This window comes from Gymnoscopelus braueri, assembly GCF_963280865.1.
Source record: "Gymnoscopelus braueri genome assembly, chromosome: 4".
NCBI classification, from domain to species: Eukaryota; Metazoa; Chordata; class Actinopteri; order Myctophiformes; family Myctophidae; genus Gymnoscopelus; species Gymnoscopelus braueri.
Window position 1 is genome coordinate 42,684,808 of NC_137605.1, and position 15,260 is coordinate 42,700,067.

The window sequence follows — 15,260 nt, forward strand, 5'->3', positions numbered from 1 at the left end:
AGTACTCGTTATGCAGAATGTCCCATTTCACAAGTTTTCAAATATATAAAATGTATTCAAATCTTTTGAAAATAGCAGATCTACAAGCTCACAATGCGTCGCTTGTAGATTGGTCATTTTCAAAAGGCCAAAATGTGTATAGGGCTGAAGTGGTTAATGTATGTTTTGTAACAATAATCAGGATCTACAAAGTAACTAGTAAATCAAGTTTTCAAATAATTGTGCTGGAGTAAAAGTACAATATTTGCCTCTGAGATGTAGTGGAGTAGAAGTAAAAGTACAGAAAATTGGAAATACTCCAGTAATGTAAAAAATACCTCAGAATTGTACTAAGTAAAGTACTTGAGTAAATGTACTTAACTTACTTTACACCACTGTCCCCTACACACTAAAGAAGTCCCCACCTGGGAAAAAGTGCACCACCCTGTGGCAATGTTTTGTAATGTTTCACACCACTGTTTACTCCTGTACTACTGTATTTTATTTATTATTAATCATGGAATGACAAGTGAGCTAATGAAATCATTGTACACTGGCTGGCTTAAGCTGATCCCAGAGATCCATTCGGTTATTCAGATATTTCCGTAAACGTCACCACAGAAGTTGTTTAAAGTGCATATTGACTTACTGGTATATTGTTTCATACTGTAGCTGGTCTCTGGAGATGTGCAAATATTTAATGGCATATTTAGAACTATAAACAAATATTTGTCCCTCAAGTGACCCTCTAATAACCTTTGTATCAGTTTTGGTTCTCATTGCAATGCAATGTCACGGACTTGTCTCGGTTCTTTTGTGTGCCTGATTAATTAATCTCTGAGATATTTGTTGCAAACTTGCAATGATGATCACCCTGGACCCTCCCTCACCAATTTGCTTACTGGCAAAACAGTTCCAAAAGTGACACCATAGCCACAACGCTCCAACAACCTGACACAATGATGCTAGGAGGTGAACAACTTGTCTCTCAACATTGAAAAGACCAAGGAGCTGATCGCAGACTACAGCAAGAGAGGAGACAGGCTGGACCACATCTACAGCAGTGGGTCTGCTGTGTGGAGACAGTCAGTAGCTCCAATCAGTGTTCACATCACAGATGTTTGAATATGCTCATATTAGGATGAGCACACCTGCCACATAATGAAAATGGCACAGCATGGCATGGGGACCAACCAAGGTCCTACGGGCCTTCTACAGTCACAACTGATGATGGTACACGTAAACGTAAACATATGGACACATACATATATATATGTACATAATTTATATATATATTACAGTATACTGTGTGTGTGTGTGTGTGTGTGTGTGCGTGTGCGTGTGCGTGTGCGTGTGTGTGCGTGCGTGTGCGTGTGTGTGTTAGAAGTAGGACCCATGCACACAGCACCTCAAAGTGTGCTTTTTTGTTATTATTGTCCAATTGTACAATGTCATGGCACAAAATCAAAGGAATGTTACTCTCATATAGTTGTAATGACTAATTATTAATACAATCTTGGATCTTGAAAATGGAAAATAACAATTGAAAGGGCAAATAAAAAAACACACAAAATAGCATAATGTTTTATTTTTATTTTCAATGTACAGTGTTGTTAAATATTTGTAATTACATAATAAAGCATCTATCAAACATTGTTTAAATCTTTAAGTTGCAGTTTCCTGCCAAATAAATGTTCCTCTTTTCTATCTCAACTTGGGAACCATAATTTCGACATCACTTTCTTCATTTCATACAAAAAGCTTGTATACAATATAAATAGTAATTCCAGTAGAATGCAGCATACACAGTAAAATCCTCTGTGTGAATTTATCCATTTGTAAGAGTGTACAAATGTAACGTGGTGATAAACACGGAGGATTTTACTGAGTAGTATATGTTTCAGTGTAGCTTTTTTGGATGGATTAAACTGCAATCCGGAACTTATCTTAAAGAATAAAACATGATTTAAACCAATCTGTATGCTAGAGTACGTAAATACAATATAACTAGTACTTCTGCAGTGGTTAGTGCTGGTCTGCCTATTCCCTACTAGACACATATCTCCCCAAAATGAGCAAGGATGCCATCTTGGTAGAAGGAAGAAGTTTTGCCTCCCACACGAGAGACCGGGGTTCAAATCCTGGGTAGGACATGAAACTTAGGGATTGCAGCTTTAAAGAACGTGTAGAATGCTACGCTGTACGGTACCGTCAGTTAGAGGAGAGATGGAGCGAGGAGGAGGGAGCAGACCTTCACTTATGAACAACTTGATTCTCAAGAGTCTCCAACTTCTTTGTCATAGCTTCAAGTGGACACGTTAAAGAAAGTATGCAACAAGTGATTATTCTATAAGTTCCTTTTTTGATTAATCGAATAATCTTGAAGTGCATTATTTTATTTTAGAATGTTTTTTCAATGAATCTGCGTGAAGAAATTCAAATAGATTTTTCATAATCGACTAAGTTGAGTAGTCTGATCAAGTACTTAAGCCCAATTTTATACTTGGAGTCAGGCAGAAATAGCAAAAATAGCTGATCTACAAGCTCACAATGCGACACATTGTGACATGTTTTGAGCTTGTACATATTAGATGAAAATTGATTATCTAATTAAAACATTTTGTACAATCGATTAAATCAATTAGTTTGATTACATGTTGTACGCCTACTACAGTATTCAATATCAGACACATAGACAAAATATAAATCACAAACAGACATTCCATGACTTGGCAAATGCAAGTCATGGAATCCCACAGAGAGTGTTATAGGCTAATTTGACTCTGAAAGTGTACATTTGTACACTCTCTTGAGTTAAAAATTGATAAATTAACACTGAGGATTTTAATGTGAGACATCAAAAATGATGTTTGAATTAGATTAGCTTATATTTGACAGACTCCATGAGCCTTCATAAGCCTAGATGGACCTGTCAAATACTCTGTCCAAGGACTTTGGAATAATAAACCACATACAAATAAAACTTTATGGTCGGTTTCCCCTTCAAAAGCCATTCTCTCTATTTGTTTCATTTTAAAGGATATTGTTTTGGGTCAGTGTCTTCAGCTTCTCTGTCACCTGGTTCTGGAATGTTATCAGAGCCTCACACTGGCACATATCCTTATCAGATGGCTTGTCTGTTGGGAGAGAAGGCTCATTAACAATACAGTATTAATCATGACTGAGATGAATTCCCTCTGTTGGGATTAGGTAATAAGTCATTCTAAAACACTATTGGACACTATTATAATGTCCTATAACATTCATATAGGTATAGGTAACATTCATCTGTGAACACAAAACAAAATAGATGGCATTGTTATGATCTAGTCACTGCACTGCACTTTTGAGACAGTAGAGGGCAGAGACGCACCACTATTGTAGAGGAAAGAGACTTCTTGTATATTTCAGTGACAATGTCCTGCAGGATATAACATCAAGGAGCAGAGCCCACAGGTCTAATAATCATATTCTGATGTCACTTTGTTTGAGCAAAGCCCAATATATATTTTTTTTACAACAACAAAAAAACAAATAAGATGACTTCATTAAAATAATTATTGTTTGTGTGGTAAAGCTCTTTTTGCAATAAAATACTCTGGAAAACAGATGACACTTGACACATAACATCCTCTCATCTCTACATGGCTGAAAGTACTTACCGGTACATCAAGAAACCGCTGACATGCAGGGCATAGGAGAGAATAAATCTGACAGTTTTATCTCACAGTGATGTTTCTGTGTTTGTTTGAGGGCATCAGTGAAAGTAACAGATGGAAAGTAAATAGAGATAAATAGTGTTTAAGATGTGATTGGATTATAGATGTTGCGTTATATATTTGTTCATTAGTATTGATTAATCAATTTAAATTGTATGTATTTAACTGAATGTTTTGTTAGTTTGTTTCAGTTACGGCATGCAGGTTACTGTACCTTTACATATCACTGACTTCAACTTGTTTGTAATTTCTCCCATTTTCTCAAAATCTTCAGCATAATACAAGTGCTTATCATCAGGCTCAGAAGCAATTTCTCTCAGCTCCTCTTCAATAGCTTTGCCAACACCAAGAGCATACATTGTGACACCTGCAAGTTACATAAACCAAGGTGTCACAAAAATGTATGTCTTTTCTAATCACAATTTCACAAACTTTACAGATACATTTCATAGTGAAGTGAAATCAATAGAAACAGGTTTGTAACTACTAATAATATTATTTATAATAATACATTTTAGCAATAGGAAGAATTTAAACAACAGTTACAGTAAATTATTCTATGCGTAATCCTCTGAAAAATATTTACAAATATTTTCCTGAATATATGACAGAAAAAGCATTAACTCATTGCCTTGCTGTGATTGGTAATAACTCGGCATGTACTGTACAGGTGTCAGATAGCCTACTATATTATCATATGAAAAGAATCAACTGTACTGTACCAGCATTTTTTGCCTTGGTAGCCCATTCTGAAACATCATCCTGGGATCTTCCATCAGTGAACACAATGCACACGTGTGGGAGCTTTGCCCTGGCACCTTCCTTTGTTGAAAAGCTGTACTCAAACATGTGACGTAGAGCTGATCCAGTCATGGAACCTCGGCCCATGTACTGCATACGGGTCACAGCCTGTTTGATATCCTGAGCTGTCATGTACTGGCCAAGGGTGAACTCAGTACGGACTTTGGTGGAGTACTGGAGCAGTCCGATATGTGTGCCAGTTGTGGATATATCCAGGGAGTCCACGATACCATTGACAAACTTCTTGACCAACTCAAAATTCTCACGGCCCAGGCTTTTGGAACCATCGATCACAAAGACCAGATCCATTACTCCATCCCCACAATCTGTCTCTGTCAGAGAGATTTCAATTTAATAACATATACCAGTAGTTTAAACAAACACAATAAACTGTTTTTAATTATTGCATTCTTTTTGAGGAAGGAGTTGTGTACAAATCTATACCTCCTCTCTTTAATAATGGAAATGTGTATTCTCATCTTGCTCCCTGTTATTTTTATTTTATTTTTTATTAAGGTCCCATTTCACGAGCAGAGTTATTAAACGGTAAGAGCTTGGATGTTACACAAAACAATATCACTATCTGCAGACCTTGATGCCTCATCATAATGAACATGATCACAGAATGTTTGTTAAATCCAGTATTGAGGGAAAATTAAGAAAATACCCCCAATAATGAACAACCTCCCATTCATTAGTTATGTAAAAGAAATACCCATATGGGAACCCAGTCATATAAACATTATACCTAATAGATTTAAATCTTTCACAGTCCAAATTGCTTAGTGAATACAAATAGGCTTAGTGCTATTTAGTATGTTTACAAATGAGTATTGAGATAGTAAGTGAAAATGAACCTTTCACTTTACTCATCCAATGTAAACTATGCATATAAAGTAACACTGAGAGAAACAATGTGTCTATTATTACTGTTACATTACTAATACAGTTATTAAACCATGAAACAATGCTAGCAAAGCAAATTCTCAGTGGAAAAAAAAACTTTTAAACGTTTAATCGTGCCATGAATCTAATTCCATGTTTCTATCTCTAAAGAATAAAAATAATCTTCTCCATGGTATTTGATCAAAGCATTCTGTGTTTAAATATATGTACATTTACGATTATGATGAGCTTGGACTTACTCTGGCATGTTTTCCCATCCGGTCTGAGTGTGTAGCCTTCTCTACATCTACACACACATGAGTTGTTTGTGTTGATGAACTCCTGCTCACATCCATGTTTACCATCTGCACAGTGGTCAATCTCTGCAGTAAAACATCATTCAGAACAATTGGGGGAAGAATTTGTGGAAGGTTGACAAGGAGGAAAGCTTAAAAAAGTGAAGCAGTTATGTTTGATTGCACAGTCTAATATCATCAGGAGACAGTTTTGCCAAAAAAACTGCAACTTGTTCAGTTACAACATATAATACATTCAGATTACCACACTACATTTTTAATGGCTATATTTATCTCATAAATCAAACCCACCATTAATTGATGCAAAATTATACTTGATCTATAAACGCCAGTACACAAAAAGTAATTACCCATCTCATAAACAGATTACTCCAGTCCTGTTATATCTAACATCTTACTACACAATTCCGTTAAGCAGGATGTTTTGTATTCCACGGAAATAGGTTAAAGTCATTGTACAATGAATAGACACTGTTCAAGGCATCGTATATCATTGCCGTGTTATTTTCCAGAACCTGGTTTAACATGGACAACTGTTGTTTTGCCTGGCTGGAACCACTGGGAAACCGCCCCCACACTTTGCCTGCTCTGAACCATGTTACACACACATACAGTAGCAGTGGAATAAATGGCTAGTCCTTCTGGTTCCTTTTGACAAATCCGAACTGGGAAAGACAGCTTTCAGCATTGGTGCACCTGGTTCTTCGAACCTCTTGCAACAAGATATTAAACTGAATACCCTAGCATCTATTGGCCATTTTAGGAATTTACTTAATAACCGTGCATTACCTGTATGCAACTGTTTTAACTGATTGCTGATTGTCTTTCTTTGTTGTTCGTATGTTATTCATATGTGTAATCTCCCTCGGCATCATTGTAAATGAGGGTCTCCTTCAATGATCTCTCCGAGAATTTTAAATAAAGATTGAATAAATGTTTGACTTAAAAAACAAAATGAGTGAGCCTTACTTTTGCATGTTTTCCCATCAGGTCTTAGTGTGTAGCCCTTTCTACATTTACACACACAGGAGTCCTCTGTGTTCATAAACTCTTGTTCACATCCATGGTTACCATCAGCGCAGTGGTCAATCTCTGCAGTGAATCACATTCATCAGAACTGAGATGACGAGATTAGTAAGCAAGGCATATTACGGCAGATGTTTGTTCAAGACTGGGATAGTCTATGAACAGCAAATACAAATTTACCTTGGTTATCATTATACAATACTGTATTGTAGTGTACATTGTACAGTATGGAACAATACATACATCGATATGACATCACCCGTAACTAAGTCTTTATATGCTTATTGTATTGCTACTGCCACAGGAGGCAAAGTTCCACAGGATCAAAGAAATGTTGAAGTACTTGTACAATGACCACCAGCGTATTAACCTCTTGAACCCTACACTACACTACAGTACATAATTAGTTGACCGAGGTCCCCCAGGGCTCTATACTAGATCCTAGATCCCCTCTACAACATATATCTCTTGTACTGTAGATTGGCTATTTTCTGCGAATGTTCGCAAAACACAGATTGTGTTGTAAATTAATAATTATTATGATGTTGTTTTTAATGTGATCAAACCAGTCTAGGAATGATCTGTCACACATTAACGTACTAGGCAATGCAAGAAGTTATCTCTAAAAATGAACTAAATATTTTCTTTTATACCTTGAAACATAGACACACTAGTAAGCATCAGGTACGACTTACTTTTGCATGTTTTCCCATCAGGTCTGAGTGTGTAGCCTTTTCTACATTTACACACACAGGAGTCTTCTGTGTTCATAAACTCCTGTTCACAGCCATGGTTACCATCAGCACAGTGGTCGATCTCTGCAGTGAATCAAGGTTGTATAGCAATACACTCTAAGGTTAGTAAGAAGGATGCTTTGCATCTTTTTGAGACATGGGCAGATTTTGAATGGTCATAATAATGATTTGCATCGACTATAATCATATATTTTTGCAGCGTTGCTGGTGATACGGTTTTGCACTCTTGCAGTACCAATGCAGGACCACACTTACAGTTATGTTATATCAACTTGCTAATTTCCAGAACATCTAGCAGTTTCCAGGAAACGGGCATCTCATTTTCTACATATGTCAGGTTACATAACTCAATAAAATATAAAGCTCTAGTAAATAAAAGTACTGATGATACTTACTTTTGCATGTCTTCCCATCAGGTCTTAGTGTGTAACCATCTCTACATTTACACACACAGGAATCCTCTGTGTTCATAAACTCCTGTTCACATCCATGTTTGCCATCAGCACAGTGGTCAATCTCTATAATAATAATTAGTCAAGGCACAGAATTAAACATTAGAAAGGCACAGAAGATGCATGTAAATGATGCCATTGCCAGCAGCAGTGTAAGGGAAAACGAAAGCTAACATGATACTGTAACTGTTTAACCACTTCAAACCCTCTAGTCTTAGTGAAACAGACCTTGTACTTGGATCGCTTTTTTTCTCTCTTTGCCAAAAGTAGCCGATCTACAAGCTCAGCAGATCTGCTATTTTTGGCGAATGTTCCCCCTTTGGCTTGCTGGGGTTCAAGTGGTGGTTAAATGACAATTTAACCACCACTTGACAATTCACATAGATTAGAAATATGTTATTAGCATTAGCAACATGATCATCATATCGTGCGGCAAATGCTAATAACATAGTTCTGTTGTTCTACAAAAAGAGAATAATAACTCAAAGGCCAAACAACAAGAAAACTGTGTCATAAAATGTGTCCATATTTCCACTGAGTAAGTGGGAAGCATTTTACCTGATTTCTTCTGTGGCCTAAGATATATTTAAAGAATCTTTCTGCTTTTTTGTTTTGTTTACAGGGTATGTGTTATTCAGATCCATGATCTTCTCAATAAAGCAGGCATCAAACAACCACAAAATCAGGTTGAGCAGATATTTCTTTTACAAGAGTCTATGTCTGATTTTCAAGCAGAAAATAACTTTTAAATTATAATAAAATAAATTGGAAATAACCAACCTAAATATTGTTGTGCTCCATTGGTTTGAAGATGTGGTGTCCAATATCATGCTAGTGAATTGTTATAACTAAGCAGTAGTAATGTGTAACAAATAACCAATAACACTTGGTTATTTGGTTTGTACAAGGCAGCTCATAGAACACATATGGACACCCCAGAAGATGACCTAGAATACAAATGTCAGTGCTGCCTAGCTCAAATAAAGTGTTTGATTACGCAGAAGAATTTGCCACTTTCAGCATGAATGTGTTCCTTGTAAACTGTCCTGTCAAAGAAGCATTAAACAACTTACTGCTGCAGGTCTTGCCATCCAGATTGAGAACATAGCCCTTCTTACACCTGCAGAAGTAGTACTCTGGAGTACTGATACAGTCATGCTCACAGCCATGGTTCCCCAGATCACAATAGTCTATTCCTGAGGGGGGTGAATTTCCCATCAACAAACTAACTACTACCACAACTAAGACTATCTGCTGCTACTACAACTCAAAACACTGAGGCAATCAAGTCTCAGGTCACCACTCATATAAGGGTCAGTTCTTACACTCTCAGAGTTAGATTAACACTCAGGATTCTGCTGTGTACCACTCCAAATACAGAGATGCAATCTGGTCTCAAAACATCACATATTCCAACATGATTTTACTGCAAATGAGTGAAGAAAAGACAACAAGAATGTCTAACGCTGTATAGATAGAAATAAACCGTACTGTGTCGATGTAGATAAAAGCAGTCTCTAATCGAGCCTGAATTAATTGAAAGTAAACATCATTAGACTACCAAAGAGGAGATCAAGATGAAGTCAAAACATTTTCTTTCTTTAGACACGGATCGTTCTGCTGAAATCAATATCCAGGTATACGTCAGTATGAAAAAAGCATTTATAATGTTCCTTTAATACAATAATCTAGAGGTGCAGAACTGTGAGCCAAAGTCTGTACTGGGAAAGATCAAACATCAAATGATCTCATACTTGTTTTGATATGGCGTTATAGCTACTAGAGTACACCACAATTCAACAGCTGGTAGACTGATTGAAAAAGCACACTTCCTTAAAGGAAACCTCCTCCACTTTAGGCTTGGCTAACATCCACTAAATGAACAGGAGGTACATTTTCCAAATGAAGGTGGATAGATGTCACTTTTCAGTTTCCCTGTAGACAGACGACCCCCCCCCCCTTTTTTGGTACATATTTTTGTATTTTTTCATGCTTTTTTTTGTACATTTTTTCTGTATTATCAGTATTTTCATGTTGATTTTTGAACTGTTTGGTTGCTACTATATATGTCTATGAAATTAATTCAAGGACCCCAACGGAAACAAGTCCGCAAGGACTTTTTTGGCCGGACCTTTTAGACAAAAGCATTATAAATGTAACTGTGTTGTTTTACATTCTTTTACCTAATGAAAATTTCAATCAATCAATCAATCAAACTTTGACACAAAATGTGTGTGTCCTTTGGACTGGTCCCGGGGATTGTAATCCCAGTTAATCTATGAGGCCACGTTGCACTACAATAGCATGGAGGCGTAAATGAAATTCTCCATGTATGTCTATGTGTGTTTCTGTAATACCTTGATTAACGTTGTACTGACAGATACACATAAATACAGACAGGATGCAATAAACTGAAAAGAATAGGGTTCCGTGACTAAGGAAGGAAATTATGTGAGGAGAGGAGAGAGAAATAGTGAAGGTATTATAAAAAGAAAAGTGGTTTTATTACTACTGCATGTCTTCAGGTCCTTGTTGAGTTGATAACCTGGACGACAGCGACACTCATAACCATCAGGCAGGTTGGCACAGATGTGGGCACAGCCATGGTCCACTACAGCGCACATGTCCTCAGCTACAACAATGACAGAGGCACCAATAATGTATTATTATTCATTCAATTCAATTTGACAGATTAGCTCACTAATACAAATACCAGAGGAATGGAAGACTATTACAGTGGGAAGGTACTGAATCTAGCTTGGTGCAGACATGCCCAATTATACTAGTCACAAAGAAGCATGTCTACTTTAATGTAGAGCTATATTGTCTTTACAGTATTGTTCTTTGTTGTTGCTTTACTTGGCCATGTTTAGACAACGGATGGATTCCATTGGTGGGGGAAAAAAAGGTAGTATCCTTTAAAATGCAAAGGCATTATTGTCCACAGAAAGCGTTTTTGAGCTGCAGAGCACTTTAGATATCATGTCCAGAGCACTACACATGAACTAAGCGAGACACCTCTGCTCAACGATTGAGGCTATGTCTCTCCAACCCTCTGCATAGGAAAGTATTGATGAGCGGTGCTCCTCTCCCAAACGTATTAACTATTTTCTGCTTGAGGCGCACAGAGCACGGAAATGCAATGCTCCATGCTGGGAAGAGGAGCGCTCCAGCGTGTCTTTACCACAAAACTGCAAGCCAGGGAAAAGCGCTGGCACCTAATAAAAAAAACCTTTTATGGACACAGCCCTTAATGTTACATATGTAAGCAGTTCCTTCACCTTTACAAGTCTTGCCATCAGGGTTGAGGGTGTAGCCTTTCCTACACTTGCACCTGTAGGAAGCTGGGGTGCTCACACAGATATGCTGGCATTGATGGTCCACCTCTTCACACATATTTGAACCTAATGCAAGTATGCGTATACACACACACACACACACACACACACACACACACACACACACACACACACACACACACACACACACACACACACACACACACACACACACACACACACACACACACAAATGCATACAAATAAAATAGAGAGAGATAAAAATCCACAATGAGTAAAACATTACCGCAATGCAGGGATCAGCCATTCTCACTATTTCAAAATGTACTGCATCTCCACTGAGGGGGGACAGGAGCAGAGCAGAGCACACTCACCTCCACACAGTTTGGACTGGAACACAGAGATCAGCGTTTCAATCTGACTGAAGTTGGCTACCAGGTACACGTGCTCAGAGTGAGGCTCACTCCCTATGGCTTTCAGGGTGTTCATATCCACCCTGCCCACTCCAATAGCAAAGATCTGGATGCCCGCCTGCCTCGCTTGAGCCGCAACCTCCTCCACCGTGTCCTGGGGCCGCCCGTCCGTCACAATCATAGCGATACGTGGGATGTTTAGGTGTGCTGACCGTGCGCCCTCTTCCTCTGTGAAAGCAGTCTCCATGGTGTACTGGATGGCCAGACCGGTCATGGTTCCTGAGGCCAGGTGTTCCATGTTCTGTACGGCCTGCACTACCTCGGCCTTGGTGGTGTAGGTGTTGAGGGAGAATTCATTTTGGATAACGCTACCGTACTGCAGCAGGCCGACCCGTGTCGCGTCAGGACCTATCTCCAGGAACTGAAGTAGCTTGGCGATGAAGGTCTTGACCTTTTCGTAGTCGTTCGGACGGATGCTGCGAGAGCTGTCGATGACAAAGACGAAGTCTAGCGGGACACCTTTGCAGGGGTCCTCTGAGTTCAGGGACACAGGAAAAGCATTATGATTTTATGACTGAAACCAATGTTGTTTTAAATCAGAGCTCAGTTCATGACCCAAGCCTTAACCAGTTGAATGCATCCCTATTCTGGTGGGAACATTTGCCATATTTACAAGTATTTAATAAAGGTGGTGTAGGTTTGTTGAAATCGATGTCAAATAGCTCTATATTCTGCTAGACAGTGTTTGTTCAGTAACAAAGGTCTCCCTGTCTCTCCAGCTCTTTAGTAAACAGAAAATATATTTTCAGGTCAGGACACCAATTTTAACCAGTCAGGAGAGAGAACTCATACAGGATGCAGGATAAACAAATATAATTGGAAGTGATGAAAAATTAACAGACAAAATTGGAACTGGAACACTATAAATTGAAGCTGGTTCTTTCTCTTGATTGGATAAAATTGGTGTCCCAGCTTACCAGTTTACTAAAGAGCTGGAGAGATGCGGAGACCTCTGTTACTGAACAAACACTCTATTATGATTACTATCAGAATATAGAGCTGTAACTTTTTAACAAAACAAAACAAAACAAAAATGTTCTGTTTTAGCCAAAACATATCACTTACACCACGTTAAGTATTAAGGTTTAAGTGGTTAATAAAGTAAGTCTTAATAAACAAACAAACAAACAACAAACACATACACACACACACACACACACACACACACACACACACACACACACACACACACACACACACACACACACACACACACACAAACACACAAACACACACACACACACACACACACACACACACACACACACACACACACACACACACACTCACACACACACACACACACACGTCAGATTACATACCCACTAACTTTGTTGGTATAGTGGACTCATTTTGGGCCCTAGAAACGTCGGGTCTGGGGCGTTGCTTCTCTGGCCGGGCTGCATCACAGCACAGCAGGCAGAACAGGCCGAGAGCCAGGGTCCTCATTCTGAGCAGAGAAACAATGATGCTGGTGTTACAGTCTTTAAAAAGAGAAGACAAACAAGAACTCAGGAAAAGTTGGTAGTAACACTCTAACAACATGCAAGAAGCAAAGAAACAGAAACAGGAACAGGAAAAGTGTCAGAGGGACAAAGGGGAGAAAGACAGAGTGGAGAATACTATCTTTGGTGAACAACATTTAGAAAAGTAAAAAGTAGATGGAACACAAATTGCGCTTCCCAGCTTGATAGTACAGTAGGTTACAAAAGGGACACAAACACTGTAACACAAGAATGATCAACATAGAAACTGAGAAAACCTAGACAATCAAATAATGAAAACACAGAAAATAAAAACACCAGTATATCCCAACATGTAGTAAAAGCTTCCCTTTTGGGTCTGGATGTGTGATCACAGTAACAACAGAAACACTGAGACATGATACCTGTCGTTGATGAGGAGGAATTATAAATAGGAACACTTTCACCTCTTGCATATATGACCCTATACCCAGCTTCAGATTTCACATTTTAAATGCGGAATAGTTGTCATACCACAACATTCACAGCATTTAGTAGCTCTTCTGGAACCAAGATGGAGCAAATCATAGACATTGTGATCAAGGTGGTTAGTTAATTAATTCAGAAATACCGTCCTGTACCAGAGCACAATTGAACATATTTTAGAGCCATACCATAAAATGGGGATGAGCTTAATTTATGCTTCTTTTTAATATAAGGTTTTCAATATACCATCCAATGTATGTAGCGAACAAAACTGCATAAGAGCATGGGCTTTTACATGTTCTGCAGCATGGGTGGCTTCCAGTGATTTAGCACAGACAGAATTCCACCACGGTCTAGTCCTCTGGAGACTTCAGGTTGAAACCAGCTTGCACGGTCTTCTAAAGCCATCAGAAACTGAAATGTAATCCAAAAGGTGGCATTTGTGCCATATGGATGTACTGTATTCTCATTCTAAAGCAAGCTGGCACCATCACAGGTGTCCAAGAACAGAATCCTGAGCTTTTCAGTTCTGTTCACGGCGATGACACAGACTTTGGGCTCAGTCTGTACTGTTCACAGGAGTGGGAGATACAACTGCACAGGAGACAAGTTTATGGTTTGCTGCTGACCCCAGATATATAAGGGTCACACACACATGCAGCATCTCATGCATCTCGTTTCGACCTATGCCCTCGCATCTGTTGGATGTCTTTTTTCACCACACAGTTAATAGAATGATTGAAAACACTGTAGAGACTCAGTGTTCTGCTGTATCCTAGAGATATCCTACCTGGAGACTGTAGCCCTAATCTTCACTTCCAAACGGCTGGACATCTTAGTTTCTCACTGCTTGACTCACTGGAGCCAACAGATGATTCAATGATTCTACAATAGACTAGAAAGATTTGTTTTCCCACCATAAATCTATTCTGAAAAGTGACTATCACAAACAGTGAACAATTATGTTTTCCAATTCCAAATTCAACAAGGGCAACTGTGAACTATTTTTGCTTTTCTCTCAAAATCCGGACACTTTTCATAAATTGCATATGAAATGATTATTCAAAGCCATTCCCCTTCATTTTGAAGCTGTATTTTCCACTTAAAAAAAGAGGGAAAAAAGAAGGGAAAAAAACAAACCACATTTTATGGCCTTTCTGTTTTGTAAATTCTGGAACTTTGATGACTTTTCATGATGCAGGTTAAGGAAGCTGAGTTACTGCCAATACTCTCTTGTAAACACTGGAAAACATACGTAACAGGTGTTGTCTAGCTTTATTTTGTATCACAGAATTCAAAGAAACGTCATTGATTCTGCCACATTCATCATCATTCAGTTGTTGATAGATCAGCTGATAAAGAAAAATAAGAATAAAACCTGAACTGATCTGGGAGGGAGATAATATGCATTATCATGAAAATGACTTACCTTATTTTGAAATGACAATATGTCAAACTCCTCAAAATAAAATATATGTGTATTAATCCTTGCAGAGGCGTTAAGACATCAACAAGAACAAGAAGTCCCACTAGTAACTTCAAACTCCTGGTATGAACACAGATAACTCTCTCTCCCTCTCAACTCTCTCTGTGCTTCTTTCTCTG

General features: G+C 38.3%; 1 protein-coding gene across 3 annotated transcripts; it reads right to left on the reverse strand.

The window, feature by feature from the left end:
* Positions 1 to 1,598: 1,598 nt before the first annotated feature.
* Positions 1,599 to 15,260, reverse strand: LOC308084081 (matrilin-2-like). Of its 3 annotated transcripts, none has more exons than XM_080426558.1 (13): positions 15,085 to 15,260; positions 13,029 to 13,156; positions 11,608 to 12,180; positions 11,216 to 11,338; positions 10,444 to 10,566; positions 7,878 to 8,000; positions 7,423 to 7,545; positions 6,671 to 6,793; positions 5,645 to 5,767; positions 4,421 to 4,831; positions 3,913 to 4,065; positions 3,024 to 3,116; positions 1,599 to 2,288 (listed from the first exon to the last, which is right to left on the reverse strand). In XM_080426558.1, the coding sequence occupies exons 2-13, from the start codon at positions 13,153 to 13,155 to the stop codon at positions 2,233 to 2,235; spliced, it is 2,151 nt and encodes a 716-aa protein (XP_080282684.1). In that variant the 5' UTR covers position 13,156; positions 15,085 to 15,260; the 3' UTR covers positions 1,599 to 2,232. The 3 variants fall into 3 exon arrangements, with proteins under 3 accessions (XP_080282684.1, XP_080282685.1, XP_080282686.1); XM_080426559.1 differs by having other exon boundaries at positions 13,029 to 13,190; XM_080426560.1 differs by lacking the exons at positions 6,671 to 6,793; positions 7,423 to 7,545.

What these genes read in the sequence shown, in the direction of transcription:
- LOC308084081 (XM_080426558.1), bottom strand. Translation starts at nt 13,155, where the DNA reads ATGAGGACCCTGGCTCTCGGCCTGTTCTGCCTGCTGTGCTGTGATGCA. An exon ending in GGACCTGAAGACATGCAGTA is followed by an intron (nt 8,001 to 10,443) that starts GTAATAAAACCA and finishes TTATTATTATAG; the next exon opens with AGATTGACCACTGTGCTGAT. An exon ending in TGATGGGAAGACATGCAAAA is followed by an intron (nt 7,546 to 7,877) that starts GTAAGTATCATC and finishes GATTCACTGCAG; the next exon opens with AGATCGACCACTGTGCTGAT.